Source organism: Myotis daubentonii, chromosome 9 (genome assembly GCF_963259705.1).
Source record: "Myotis daubentonii chromosome 9, mMyoDau2.1, whole genome shotgun sequence".
NCBI lineage: Eukaryota > Metazoa > Chordata > Mammalia > Chiroptera > Vespertilionidae > Myotis > Myotis daubentonii.
In genome coordinates this window covers 48,468,931-48,483,656 of record NC_081848.1, presented here as the reverse complement: position 1 = coordinate 48,483,656, position 14,726 = coordinate 48,468,931, and the positions used below count along the sequence as shown (strand labels likewise).

Sequence of the window (14,726 nt, the reverse complement as noted above, 5' to 3'; positions counted from 1 at the left end):
GTTTTTTGTTGTTGTTTTTTACTTTTTAAAAAAATATATATTTTCTTGATTTTTTTCAGAGAGGAAGGGAGAGGGATAGAGAGTTGGAAGCATTAATGAGAGAGAAACATCGATCAGCTGCCTCCTGCATACCCCCACTGGGGATGTGCCCGCAACCAAGGTACATGCCCTTGACCAGAATCGAACCTGGGACCCTTCAGTCCACAGGCCAATGCTCTATCCACTGAGCCAAACTAGTTAGGGCTATACAGCTGTTTTTGTTTTTAACCTTACATCAGCCAATCAAGATAATTGTTTTTCAAAGTGACTTAGGCTAGTGCTTTTCTTCCCCATTCTCTTCAGTGTGGTTCTATTATCTATATTATAAAAGGCCTGTGGCCATAACACCGTCACGCCCTAATGCCTTAATGACCAAACAACTGGTCACCAGGAGGTGCATGGAGCACCTCTCAGGCCCTCCCCCACTCCCCACTTCCCACCCCCACCCCCCGGGGGACTGGCAGCGTTGGCAGAAAATCGCAGGGCACTGACAACGTCCGTGGAGCGTCACGGGGTGCTGGCAGTGTCCCAGAGTGTTGTGGGGCACTGGCAGCATCCAAGGAGCATTGCGGGGTGTTGGTGGAGTGTCTTGGGGTGCCGGCAGTGTCTGCAAAGCGTGCAAGGTGTCATGGGGCGGCAGACGTGTCCCTGATGGCAGGGTAGGTGTAGGGGACCCTACACGCACGATTTAATCGTGCACTGGGCCTCTAGTTCATTCATAATACAGTATTTTCGTTTGTTCCCCCCTATTTGTATTCCATTTTTTATCCCTCACGTCACCCCCACCCCTGCTTCTTGGGTAATATGTAAAACATCACTAGGGTTCTGAGAGTCAAAGCTATACAAAGATTCAGAGAAGACTTATTCCCTCCTCCTATTCCTGTTACTCTGTTCCCATTCCTCCTTCACTCCACCCCTTTTCCCACAGACTGTGGGTCACCATCTCTGTAGTTTCTGGTTTAGCCTTCCTATATTTCTTTTACACAAATCTGTATTTTATTTTTAACTACTTTCTTACTATAATTTACATACCATAAAATCCACCAATTCTAAGTAAGTTTACAAATTAATGATTTTGGGTAAATTAGCTGAGTTATGCAACCATTACATAATATAGTTTTCACACATTTTCTCATCTCAATCAGGTCTCTCATGCCCATATGCCCAGCTCCTTGTTCCCAGCTCCAACTCCAGGCAACCACTATTTTCTGTCTCTATAAAGTTGCCTTTTCTGGACATCCTATATAATAAAAGCCTAATATGCTAAGTGTCTGGTCATCTGGTTGGCCGTTCAACCAATCAAAGCGTAATATGCTAATGATATGCTAAGGCTGCTCAACCACTTGCTATGATGTGCACTGACCACCAGGGGGCAGACAGTCGACTGGTTGACCAGTCACTATGACATGCACTGACCACCAGGGGGCAGACGTTCCAACCGGTAGGTTAGCTTGCTGCTGGGGTCCAGCTGATTGGGACTGAGCGAGACAGGCTGGACATGCCCTGGAGCCCTCCCACGGTCCCTCTCTAGCTGGCCAACCTCCTGAGTCACTCCCTGGCCCCAATCGTGCACCAGTGGGGTCCCTCAGACTGGCCTGTGCCCTCTCGCAATCCAGGACCCCTCGGAGGATGTTGGAGAGTCAGTTTCTGCTCCATCCCGCAGGCCAGGCTGAGGGACCCCACTGGTGCACAAATTCGTGCTCTGGGCCTCTAGTTTCATATACTAAATGGAGTCATATAATATGGGATCTTTTGAGTTTGTCTTCTTTCACATATCATAATGCTTTTGAGGTTCATCTATGTTGTAGCCTTTATTGGCTTTTCATTCCTTTTAATTGTTGAGCAGTATTCCATTGTATAGATATGCATGAATATGTATGAATATGCATTCACCAGTTGATAGACATTTGGGTTGCTTCTACTTTTTGCTATTATTATAATGTTGCTATGAATATTCACCTGCAAGTCATTGTGTGGACATTTTACATTTATCACACACACACACACACATATACAGGAGTAGAATTTTTGGGTTTTGCAGTAAATATGTTCAAAATTTTAAGGAACTTCCAAATTGTTTTCCAAAGTGGCTGTGCCATCTTATATTATCATCAGCAATGTGTGAGGGTTCCCATTTCTTCATATCCCTTCCAATATTTGTCTTTGCCTGTATTTTTATTATAACTATTCTAATGAGTGTGAAATGGTATCTCATTTTGGTTTTAAGTTGAATACCCTAATAATTAACAATGTTGAGCAACTTTTCATGTGCTTATTAGTCATTCACATATCTTCTTTGGTAAAATGTCTGTTTAAATCTTTTGCCCATTCTAAAATGGAGTGTTTTTTATTATTATTATTGAGTCATAAGAGTTCTTTGTAAGTCCTTATAAGACATGTGATTTACAAGTCTTTTCTACCAATCTGTAGCCTGTCTTCATTTTTTAATGGTGTCTTTTGAAATGCAAAAATCTTTAGTTTTACGAAAGCCCAATTTATAAATTTTAAAATTTATGAATTTTGTGTTTGGTGTTCTATCTAAGAAATCTTTAACTCAAGGTCTCAAAGATTTTCTCATAAAAGCTCTATATTTTCTCTTAAAAGCTTTATTGTTTAAGCTCTTACATTTAGGTTTCTGATCCATTTTGAGTTTGATTTTTGCATATAGTGTTAGATAAGGCCTAAATTTATCTTTTTGCATATGGATATCCAATAGTCTCAGCACCATTTGTTGAAAAGACTATCACTTCTTCTGACAAATTGCCTTAGCACTTTTGTCTGAAATTAAATGACCATAAATATAAGGGTTTATTTCTGGATCTCAATTCTGTTTCATTGACCTCTATGTCTGTCTTTATGCCCATACCATACACTGTCTTGATAACTATAGCTAAATAGTAAGTGAAAGTCCCTCAAACTATTTTCCTTTTTCAAAATTGTTTTGTTTCTTTTTTGTTGCTATTGTTGATAATCCTCACCCAAGGATATTTTTCCAATGATTTTTAGAGACAGTGGAAGAGAGAGGGAAAGACAGAGAGAAACATCAATGTGAGAGAAACACATGGATTGGTTGCCTCTTGCCCGAGCCCTGACCAGGGCCTGGGCCAGGGAGGAGCCTGCAACCAAGGCGGTGCCCTTGACCGGAATCCAACCCAGGATCCTTTGGTCTGCAGGTCAACGCTCTATCCACTGAGCCAAACCGACTAGAGCTATTTTGGTTCTTCTTTTGCATTTCCATATAAATTTTGGATAAGCTTATCAATTTCAACAAAAAAAAGTATGTTAGAATTTCTTGTGTGTGTTTTTTTGTATTTCCTTATTTTTTTACACAAAGATAACATACGACAGAGGCTTCTTTGCATTTTCCTTTTACTTAATAGTATATCCTAGAAACCACGCCAAATCAGTTCATAGAGATCTTTACCATTGATTTTTTTAACAGCTGCATAGAACTTCATTGAGTAAATGTACCATCATTCTTCAACTACTCTTCTCTGGACGGGCATTTAAGTTATTTTAGTATTTTGTAATTACAAATGCTGCCATGAATAATTGTTTGCATATTTATTTTCCTGTTGGTGGAGATGTATCTTCAGGGTAGATTCCTAGAAGTGGGGTGGCTGGTTTAAAGATAAATGTATATTTCTAAAGAAATAGCATCTGACTGGTTTGCTTCTCTTTTATTCCTCAGACATCGATGAATGTGAAAATGAACTCAAAGGAGGCTGTGTCCATGACTGTTTGAATATTCCAGGCAATTACCGCTGCACTTGTTTTGATGGCTTCATGTTGGCTCATGATGGTCATAATTGTCTTGGTAAGCACAACGGTTGGGAACGGCAGTTCTCCTTCACCCTCCGGCACCCCCAGCCTGGGTTTCCTTTGATGAAATACTCATTATAACAAAAAGGGGATCAGAGACTTGTGTTTTCTGGCCCCCTAGAAATCAGACTCTGATATAACACCAGGTAAAATGTTTTAGTTTTTTAAAAGTATATATATTTATTGATTTCAGAAAGGAATGGAGAGGGAGAGAGATATGGAAACATCAATGATGAGAGAAAATCATTGATCGACTGCCTCCTGCACACCCCTCACTGGGGATACAGCCCACAACTGACCAGGAATCAAACCATGACCTCCTGGGTCACTGGTTGACGCTCAACTACTGAGTCACGCTGGCCGAGCATGTTTTAGTTTTCATCATGATCATTCATAATATAAATCTTCCATTAGTCCAAGGAGATGGGCAGGTGTCATCATTACTATTACTGACTTTTTAGCATTGACTTGTCACCTTTTTTTTTTTAATAAATATATTTTATTGATTTTTTTACAGAGAGGAAGGGAGAGACATAGAGAGTTAGAAACATCGATCAGCTGCCTCCTGCACATCTCCTACTGGGGATGTGTCCACAACCCAAGTACATGCCCTTGACCGGAATCAAACCTGGGACCTTTCAGTCCGCAGGCCGACGCTCTATCCACTGAGCCAAACCTGTTTCGGCTGACTTGTCACCTTTAAAATCTTTGCTTTTGTGTTAAAAGGGTCTTGACTTATACCCTTATATCTCTTTACTGCTGTAGGTGTCTCTATTCTAGAATTAGGTAAAACTACTTGTCCTGAAGAATCTGAGTGTATGCTTGAATCTCATCCAGGTGGACCCCCCCCCTTTTTTTTCTTGAAATAGAGAGAAATTCAAACAGAAACCTTCCATCAACATCCTCCTAGTATTCCACTAAACAGAAACATCTGTTGGAGTTTCAGTTCCTGAGTTAGGGACTAAAAGTGGTGTTTACATTGGTTTCTTATGCCAGGAATGAAACAGAACTTAGAAATAGCCAGCAGTTGGATAGGGCTGTGTGATAGATAGCCGCAGAGGACGCCGTGCACCTGGCAGGCAGGTACTTTGGTCTGTTTGCATTTGAAGGCTGCTGTTACCGGTTGTGTGGGAACACACGATGGGAGACAGCGGGCATCGGGTTCCTTTGACACCGGTGACCCTGCATGTGGCTGACCCACTGATGTCCACTTGGTTGATCAAGGCCCTGACCCTGTGGGGACAGCTGTTCAGACGCTCCCCGATGGTGCAGTGGGAATAGCCACTTGATCAAATGCTTCGAGATCAGCATAGAAGTCACAGATAAGTATGGGCAGCACTTGTATTTTGTGTGGAGCATTTTTCCTTTGGGACTCACATGTCATATGACCTTTATCCACTTCAGTGTCACCTGGAGCCTCATCCTGCCTGTGCCCTGTGTAAGAGGTCAGGCTTTGGGTCAGTCCACTGGCTTGATGAGGGGCTGGAGGATCACTGAGTCCTTTTCAGATCTTCTAGACCATCGGTACCACATCAGAGAGACAATCCTGAGAGCAGCAACATATTGAACTCAATGAAAAACTCATAAGAAGGACATCACTTTCAGTGTATATTTGTTGGGAAGCATACAGTGTGTTTGTGTAGTTTTTTTTGTTTTTTTTTGGTTGTTGATTTTTGTTTTGTTGGTACCATTTTCTGGGGGAAATCTCACATTTCCCTTTGATTTGCCAAAAGAGGCATTTTGAGGATTTGGATCTGATAGCAGACCCAGTCATGAGAGTTATGCTCAAACACACAGCCTGGTTGAAGTGTGAGCTTCCTAAGATGCCAAACCATCCAGGAGTTAGGACCTGGGTCAGGGTGGGGTGGGGTGGTTCTGAGCACAGGCCGGTTCAGAAATCCTGAGGCCTGGAATCCTTCCTGGCCTGGCTGCTAACACAGATACTTCAGCAGACTATCTCCATTTCCCGGCCTGGGGGTCTCTCTGAGGGCTTTGTAGCAAGGATCTGCTTTGAAGAAAGATGCTGAGCATCCACTGACCCTACCTGAACAGGCTAGGGAGTCTCTAAAACAGTGGTTCTCAACCTTGGCTGCACATTAGAATCACCTGGGAATCTTTTTAAAATCCTGATTTCTGGGCCTCATCCTCCGGAAATTCTGTTTCTTTGTTACTAATGTTGTGGCCCCACCCCATAACAAAGAAACAGAATTTCGGGAGGATGAGGCCCAGAAATCAGGATTTTAAAAAGATTCTCAGGTGATTCTAATGTGCAGCCAAGTTTGAGAACCACTGCTTTAAAAGGAAGGCATGAGAAAACAAAATGGTTCACTGAGAAGAGCAGGACAGCATACACAGACCTCTCTGCCAGCTCACCTGGAAGGGGCTGAAGCACTCTGTGACCAGAAACAAGCTCAGAGTCAGGACTTTTCAGGAGTGGCCGTTTCCTGTGCTCTGTGGGATGAGCCCTCACCTCTCCTGGCCCCCTCACCTCTCCTGGCCCCCCTAACCACACCTTAGCCACAGGCGTATTAGCCAGAATCTACAAAGTACAAACACCACTTAGCTCTGGCACTCACCCCAGAGTCCTCCAAGATCTGAATTGCCTGTGAGCCTGAAAAATGAAACGCAGCCCTTCTGCGCCGCTCACCCCACCCGAACGCAGTCTCTGTTTGCTGAGCGGCTGGAAGCAGGGCAGAGCTCTTGGGTTTGGTAGCTGTGGTTCTCCACTCTGACTGCACGTTGGAACCACTGGGAAGTTTTAAAGCAACACCATGGCCGCTGTGGCCGGTGCGGCTCAGTTGGTTGGAGTGTCTCCCAACACCAAAAGGTGGTGGGTTCAAGTACTGGTCAGGGCACAAAATCCCCGGTGGGCGTGCATGCGGGAGGCTATCAATAGATGCTTCTCTCTTCTCTTTCTTTCTCTCCTTCCCTCTCCCTCTCTCTCTCCTTCCCCCCTTTCCCTTCCTCTCTCTAAAATCAATAGAAATGTCCTCAGGTGAGGATAACTAACTAACTAATTAACTAACGAAAACAACACCATGGCCTAGGTCTCACCCAAGACTACTTCTATTAGTGTCTCAGGAGGTAGATTCAGGCCTCAGGGTCCTAACAGGCAGCCCGGGTTGTAAAACCCTGTTCTACAGTCTGGAGAGACTCACCAACACGTGATACACACGTGTGCTTATGAACACACACACACACACACACACACACACACACTCTGTATTAAGTCAATCAGAGCGCCTCACCTCACTTAATGACACGTCTCTAATTGCTTTGGCGAAAAGGAATAGTGGGTTAAACCTGGGGTGGGGTGTGGCAGCTCCGACAGTAATGCAGGATTTGGGGTTCAGGTTAGCAGATCGCTCCGGCTCCTGTGAGTCCTCGCTGAGGAACACCGGGGCCAGGTGTGTTCCAGCGTGGCTCATCCTCAGGAATGTGCTCCCTTCACCCTTTGGCACAAAGGAGGGCAAGTTTGTTAGGCTTTAGGGGATGGCTCGCGGCCCATCAGTTTAGAAAGGCATCTGCTCGGTGTGGGAAGACGGATGACGGTAAGATCTGAAGCTTGAAACCAGATAACAGATATTTAAATGTGAATTTCTTGTGACCAATGTGCCCAGGAGCTAGTGATAGGCACGTGGGAAATCAGGCTGCGGGGGCGGGGGGTGGGGGCGGAGAAACGGCTTTCAGATCAGCCTTCTCCCTGAGCCTCTGCCATGTCTGAGATGTCTCTGGAAGTTTCCTTCTCTTCGGCTCTGGTGGTGCTGTGCTCGCCTGCTGGCTGTTCATGCACTGGGCAGCCCGGGTGCCGCTGCAGGTTGCAGGCTGTGCTAATAAGACACAAATCTTGGTCCTTAAGGAGTTTGCCATCTGGTGGAGATAAATAAGTAAAAGATTTTGAGGGGTCAAAAGGTACAAATTAAAAAAAAAGATTTTGAGAATGCAATTCGGTAAGTATATAGATGAAGCCATGTGCGCGTGACTCAGTGGGAGGAAGGTCTGCTCTCCCCACCCTGAGGGGCGGCACTGGGGGAGGCACCCCCCTCCCTGCGTTTCTGATGCTCCCATCTCGGGCTCCTGCTGTCTCCTCTACCTCCTTCTGCCCTGGTGTTCTTCCACATTCCACCTCCGGCCCCCTTTCGGCTCCCTCTCTCCCTTCCCACACTCCTGTCTCATGTACATTCCCTGTATCAGGGCATCACAAGCAAATGTGCCGTCTTTGCAACCCCAGGTGTAGGGTTCCCACCACCTGCGGACCTTCCCCGGGTGGGGGCCCGCCACTCCCCACCCCCATCTCCACACCCAGTGCTGCTTTTCTCCGTGTTTCTTGGCCACCCCACCACAGGCCCACGTGGCTCTCTGCCCTGCAGGCACCTGTCCACAGTCCTCTTTTATTTCTTCCTTCCTTGGCATCCCCACTGCCAGGCCCCAGGCCCGGGCCCCACCAGCACCAGGCGGGGCTATTTCAAGCATTCGTGTGAAGCCCGACCCCCAGGCTTTCGATTCTTCCCATTCCCTGTGTCCTTCCCTTCTCAGCGGCTGGGCTGCCTTGTTCTTCCCAACATGGGGGTCTGACCCCGTCACCCTGCGCCAGTGGCTCCCAACTGCCTCCCCAAGAACGTGGGACCTCCTTTGCTTGGTATTCAAGGTCCTTTGCAGGGTGACCCCGAACCTACTTCACAGCTTCCTCCTGTACCTTCCCTGCTTGTACCCATGCCCCAGCCCAGGGGGGTGACCCACCGCTATTTGACCAGACCCCATGCTCCCCAGCCTCCCGCTGGTTCTCATGCTCCTCCTGCCTAGAACTCCTTCTCCTGATTTGTAATTGAAGAAATCCTGGAGGGCCCATCCCTCACCAGCTTTTCCACAAAACCCACCCTGACACCCAGAGCCACACATGCCCTCTCGTTCCTCTGTGCCACCTCTGACCATGTCTCACGGTTACTTGTACATTTGTCTCTTTCCCGCAGAAGGACGTGCTCCCGGAGGGAAGGCATTTGATCTCACTCCTGTATGCTTTACTGCCTCCCCGAGCGAGCACCGTGCTTTGGAAAGCGAGGGTGTTCGATCAGTATTTACCGAATTGATTCTCTTGTGTGCACCTGGGAGGCCTTTTCTTAAGTGAGCCCCAGACCCGTGAGGGTTGGTTAGTCATCTGGGGGTCCCACTGGCTTCAATTCTTAGAGCTTCTGTGGTGCAGGGATGGGAAGAGAGGCCATATCTCTGCTCAGTAGGAATCCCTGTGCTGCCGGGCTGGGTGGGGCATTGAGACAGTTACCAACGCCAAGGCTAAGCCTTCTCCCCTCCAGACGTGGACGAGTGCCTGGAGAACAACGGCGGCTGCCAGCACACCTGCCTCAACACCCTGGGGAGCTACGAGTGCCGCTGCAAGGAGGGCTTCTTCCTGAGCGACAACCAGCACACGTGCATCCACCGCTCCGAAGGTACCTTCGCCCGTGGGGGGGGGGGGGGGACCGGGGGCGGGCGGGAGCCGGGTCTCGTCTGAGAATCCCCCACCCTCAGTGCCTTGAGAAGGGAAGCTTGGGCCAAAGAAAGTCTGGAGGCTGCGGACATCCAGGCTCTGCTGCTGGGTAACCGTGGGCAAGTTACCCAACTTCTCCTCCCTCACCAGGCAGAGCAAGCGGCTGGGCTCTGCGGTCTCTTCAAACTTCCCAGTCTCTGATTCTAATCTTCCAAAAGCGTACATTTCAAACATGACTAGATGTCTCAGGAGAAATGGACAGTCTGCCAAGTTTTTCAGAAACCACAGCACCAAGTGCGAGCCTGCTCCCTGCCCAGGGCGGGTGGGCGAGGACTGGAGTCTTCCCATAGAGCTTCCCGGGCTCTGCCCCGTGTGCAGCCCCGGCTAGGCCTGGCCTCCCCCGTGTTTTGCATTTTTGAACTCTGAGCCTCTGAGGCTCCAGGGGGCAGGGGACCCCCCCCCACCCCAGACTTGGGCTCTCTGTGCCGTGGTTTCCTTCACTCATGCCACCACTTACTATTCCTCCATATATTTGCAGGAAACTCCTTTGATGGCCTTCTTTTTATTCTCTCTCCTTTGAGTTGATACCTCGTTTTACTCCTCTCTTAGTTCAGTGGACTCTCGGGAGGGAGGAGGGTTGAGTGCATGTGGCCACTTTTAACCAAATGATGGGCTTTTAATTCCGCTCTGCTTTTTCCAAAGCCACATAATCGCATTTTGGTGGCTGCCTTTCTTCTCCCAGGGTTGCCTGTGCCTGTGTTCAAAGGAAGTACCCTACATATTAGACTATCGACTCCTTTTTAATAACGTAAGAATGAGGCCATCCTCAGGTCTCCCATTCCTTACTCGCAGATTTGTAGGTTTATTATTTTAATTGTGGTTTCAGTGACTTTTCTAGGGTTTCTTTGTGGAAGACGACTTTTGCCTCGTTTTCTAGGCAGGACAGCTCCTTCCTTATACCTAACCGGAAAGTCTGTTTTGGTGCTAAGCACGGTCAGAGAATGCCCGGGGGCCATGGGCTTGATGGCTCTCACCGCCCTCGGGTTCACCGTCAGTGTCTGAGCAGGGTTTTCACGCTCTGCCTCTAGCGTGCAGCTCTCTGTCGCATGCAGGCTGGATGGAGTGGCAGTTGGCTTTCATTTTCCTGCTGGTCTCTCTGGACCCTTAGGTGAGCTCTGCGTGAGGAAGAATGAAGATGCCAGCAGCATAAGTGATCTGGGCTCAGAGCATCTCCCCTTTGGTTGTTCAAAGCTGCTTCCTGAGCCCTAGTCTCTTGGGCTCAGTGGGTAGAACGCTGGCCTGCAGACCAAAGGGTCCTGGGTTCGATTCCGATCAAGGGCACGTGCCTTGGTTGCAGGCTTCTCCCCAGCCCGGGCCCTGGTCGGGGCTCGTGTGGGAGGCAGCCAGTGGATATGTTTCTCTCACATCGATGTTTCTCTCTGTCTCTCCCTCTCCCTTCCACTCTCCCTAAAAGTCAATGGGAAAATATCCTCGGGTGAGGATTAACAAAACAAAACAACAGCTGCTTCCTGAGAAGTCACTCTGGGGGGGGAGATGGGCACCTATAGGTCAAGCTATTGCTTGAGCAGCACCCCCTCCCTCTGTGGGTCGCACCCACTCGCAAGGCCACGCATCCTGAACCCTGGAACTTCCAGAGGTGGCCCCTCTCTCCCCTCGGGCAAGCCCCCCAGGCTGATTCCAGACACAGGCTCCTCATAACAGAAGTCAACACTAAAGCAGTTCCTCTCCACAATCTGTGTTTCCTAAAGTTTCTACAATTCAGACATTCTTGGAACCCCCGAAGAGTACTTAAAACGAACGTATTTGTCTGGAGCTAAAACCAAAATCCAAGAATTTGAGTTGTGGTCTGGAAGCGCTCTGTGACTTTCTGTTGTGTTTCACCCCGATGGCTTGGCAAATGCCTGTCAGCGTGAGCCAACAGGTTATAGCGCGCTGTGGCGGGGACCCTTCCACCCTGCGGTTTAACTCTTCAAATAGAGACTAAACGGCGCTCCTTTAGGATTTCCTCCCTGACACGCACATTAAACCCTTAGAAACGGTATTAAAATGGACTTTAAAACCCACAGTGGAGACTCGAAAAATGGTGAAAAGAAGGTAGCACTGCAAGCGAGCGTTTTCTAGTGCTGCTGTTGTTTTCAGTAATTTTTCACTGAATGTTCTGCCGTGGTCAGCAAACTGCGGCTCGCGAGCCACATGCGGCTCTTTGGCCCCTTGAGTGTGGCTCTTCCACAAAATTCCACGTGCGGGCATGCACGTACAGTGTGATTGAAACTTCGTGGCCCGTGTGCAGAAGTCGGTATTTTGTGGAAGAGCCACACTCAAGGGGCCAAAGAGCCGCATGTGGCTCGCGAGCCGCAGTTTGCCGACCACAGGTCTAGGGGATCCTCATAGCTGATTCTGAGGGGAAGCTCAAGCCGTTGATTTAATTCTCAGAGACCCCGAAGCTCTGCCAGAGAGACTGTGTGTTTTCACCCATGTAATGGGGGTGGGCTGGAGAGAGACGTCGCCCCGGCCTGCCTTTGTCCCTATTCATGGGTGCTCAGGCTCTCAGAATGAGCATCCCTCTTTGGTTTTGTCTGCTCGGAGCGTATTTTCAGATGTTGGTACCGCTGCCTCTTCAGAGGAGTGGGGACGGTGTCAGGGTCGCGGGGAAGGGGCTGTGCTCTCAGCGGGGCCTGCGCCCCCCTTTGGGGAATGTTTCTCGCCCTGTTTGCAAGGCATATTTTTATTCGGCTTCCAGAAGTATTCTTCATTGAGAGCCTGAGTCTGGGGATCGCCAGAATGGGGCATTTCCAATGTTTCCGCGCTGTTTCCTTCCTGGGGAACGGACAACCCTAACTCGACTGCCAGGCCCACTTCTGGGGAGCCAGGACCTTGGATGGCTGGGCCTCCTGGTGCGGACCAGCCCCCCCGCCGCCTCCCCAGCAGTGCGCTTGTTCTGAGTCAGGCTGCTCTGGAAAGCTCCGGGCCACCCCTTGAAAAGCCCAGCACCTCGAGAGCCAGTGAAAGCTCCGTGACCTCCTGGTAAGTTTAGGTCTAGCTTGATACGATAGGACATCAGGGGGCAACTGATGTGTAGCTCTGTGGCATCTGGCACACAGTTCTTACAAAATATTGTTTTGTAAAGGTCGCTTTGGAAATGTCCTAACAGACTTGTAAGCAGGCTTGAAAGGGAAGAAGGCAGAGAAGCAGCTGACCCGTTTGGGGAGCGTCCTTTGCAGGTGTCAGTGCCACCTTTTCTCGGGCACCGTTCCCTGCACCCCTAGGTGCTCCTGGCGCCTGTCCTTTCAGAGGCTCTGCTGACCCAGGGGCAGACGTAATGCGTGCTGTGCCTGCCCAGGAAGACAGGACACTGCTTCCAGAGGCAGCTCTTGGCACCGGGAGAAAATAACATCTTCAGAAATCACCAGCCGGAGCAAAGAGTTTCCACGGACCCCGTGCAAGCCGCTCTGTGTCCATTGACAGCAGCCCCTGGCCTGGGCGCGTGAGTCCCAGCAACTTCCAGCAGACAGTGCTGGCATTCAAACAGCTCAGACCCGGCAGATGAAAACCAAGGTGGCTTTAGGAGGCTGTGGGATGGGTTCACTGGTGCGCTGCCTTTGGGAATAGGAACGGCGTCCGTATTGAACATTTATTCTAGTTAAGCGTAGGTCGATGGCTCTGCGGCAGAATTGGAGAGAGATGACTTGACTTCATTAGAACCCAGGGGCTAAGGTTTTTGGGGCAGTGTGGGATCCTAGAGAAGTGGAATGAAAACCTTTTGCACTTATATTTAAAACAGTGCTACTTCCAGGATTAGAAAGTATCTTCTTAGTAGAGAGCCAATGAGAACAAAATCCCTGCTCGCAAAAACGCTTTAGAGTTGCGTCGTGCAAATTCAAAGGAGCATCACACGAGTATGTACTTAATAATGGTGTTGGGAGAATGCTCTTGGGTATGGCGCTAGTTCCCCCGGAGTGCGGGCAGGCGTCCCGTTCTCAGCACAGTGCTGCCAACCACAGGGAGTGCTTTGCTGTGGCCCCATCATTTCCATGTATGTCTAACCACCCGGGAGAATAACCACCTGTCCCCTTCCCGCCACCGTTTCCACAAGGTTGGGCCTAATGAAACCTATGATATACCCGACCTGAAAGAATTATACCGCAGCCAAGGCAAACCACACGCAGGAGGCCTCTCTCTGTTCTCTGCTTGTCATGTTCTCTGTGTTGTCATGACACTGTTAGAAGCTGGTGCCTCAGGCCTGCTGAGGGAGGGGCCCGGGGACTAACTAAGGTGGTCACAGCAGAGGGGCCCCTGGACAGGTGTCCATGTGGTGGTGCCAGAACATGGTGGTCACAGTCACCTCCCAACTGTGGATTTGGTGGGGGTAGAGAGGAGGGTTGGAATTTCCTGAAAATCGTCTTTGAAAGTATGTGAAAATATTGGGGCTCCTCTTCAGTCTCTCTGCAGGTTTTCCTGGGGACACTCTCTGCGTCTTCTCTTTGCGTCTTTGACCAGCATTGGTAACCCATTCCTGGGTCAGCGGGGTCAGCAGGCTCTGACTCCACACTGGTGGGAGCTTTCTTTTTGGAGAATTGAGACATCTTATCTCCTGGGTGACATAAGACATTTTTCATGTCTCTGTTAATTGACTGGCCTTGATTTTAATGACATATTCTTTAAAAATATGGGGCTGCTGGAGATCTAGGCAGGCAGTCCTGCAGCTCACCGCTGGTCCCATGCTGCTCTGTTTTGCAGAGGGTCTGAGCTGCATGAATAAGAACCACGGCTGTAGTCACATCTGCAAAGAGGCTCCAAAGGGCAGCGTCGCCTGCGAATGCAGGCCTGGTTTTGAGCTGGCCAAGAACCAGAGAGACTGCATCTGTAAGTATAGACCGGCGCTCACCCGTGCCGGGCACCATCCTGCCCCAACGTTGTCATCTGTCATCGGCAGCCCAGCATCAGGAATGCCTCCTCATGGCACAGCGGCAGCACGGAAGGCCGCGGGCCTGAGACACTGACCTCCACTGAGTAGCCCCCAAAGGGAAGGGAAGTGGTGCTTTTTTATGGAACCAACCAGAAGGAAATGAAATTCAGGAGTGAGGAGTGTGAATGTTGGGGGCTGCGTATCCCCATTCCCACGGGATAAAATCAAGCTTACTCCTCTGGCAATCATGGTGGGTTGCTGCCTGGTCCCTGCTTCTCTTAGAAGCCGTGTCCGCCTCTCCTTGCCTTTCAGATCAGAGAGCAGCCCACATTCTCTCATGCCCACAAGCCTTTTCCCAGCACTCCTTCCTTCCTGGCTTGGTGAACTCTCGCTCAACTTTTAATATCCTGCCTAACTTCTAATCATGACAAGGGTGGTGGCTACCTTTGGGGCGGG

At 49.2% G+C, this 14,726-nt stretch overlaps 1 protein-coding gene across 4 annotated transcripts in view; it reads left to right on the top strand.

Annotated features, from left to right (window-relative positions):
* Positions 1-14,726, top strand: part of SCUBE2 (signal peptide, CUB domain and EGF like domain containing 2) — a 68,546-nt gene that overhangs the window by 6,056 nt on the left and 47,764 nt on the right. For all 4 annotated transcript variants that reach the window (XM_059708838.1, XM_059708837.1, XM_059708839.1 and 1 more), the window contains 3 exons: positions 3,731-3,856; positions 9,171-9,305; positions 14,102-14,227. In XM_059708838.1, the coding sequence (XP_059564821.1) occupies positions 3,731-3,856; positions 9,171-9,305; positions 14,102-14,227 (387 nt within the window). The remainder of the gene's footprint in view (positions 1-3,730; positions 3,857-9,170; positions 9,306-14,101; positions 14,228-14,726) is intronic.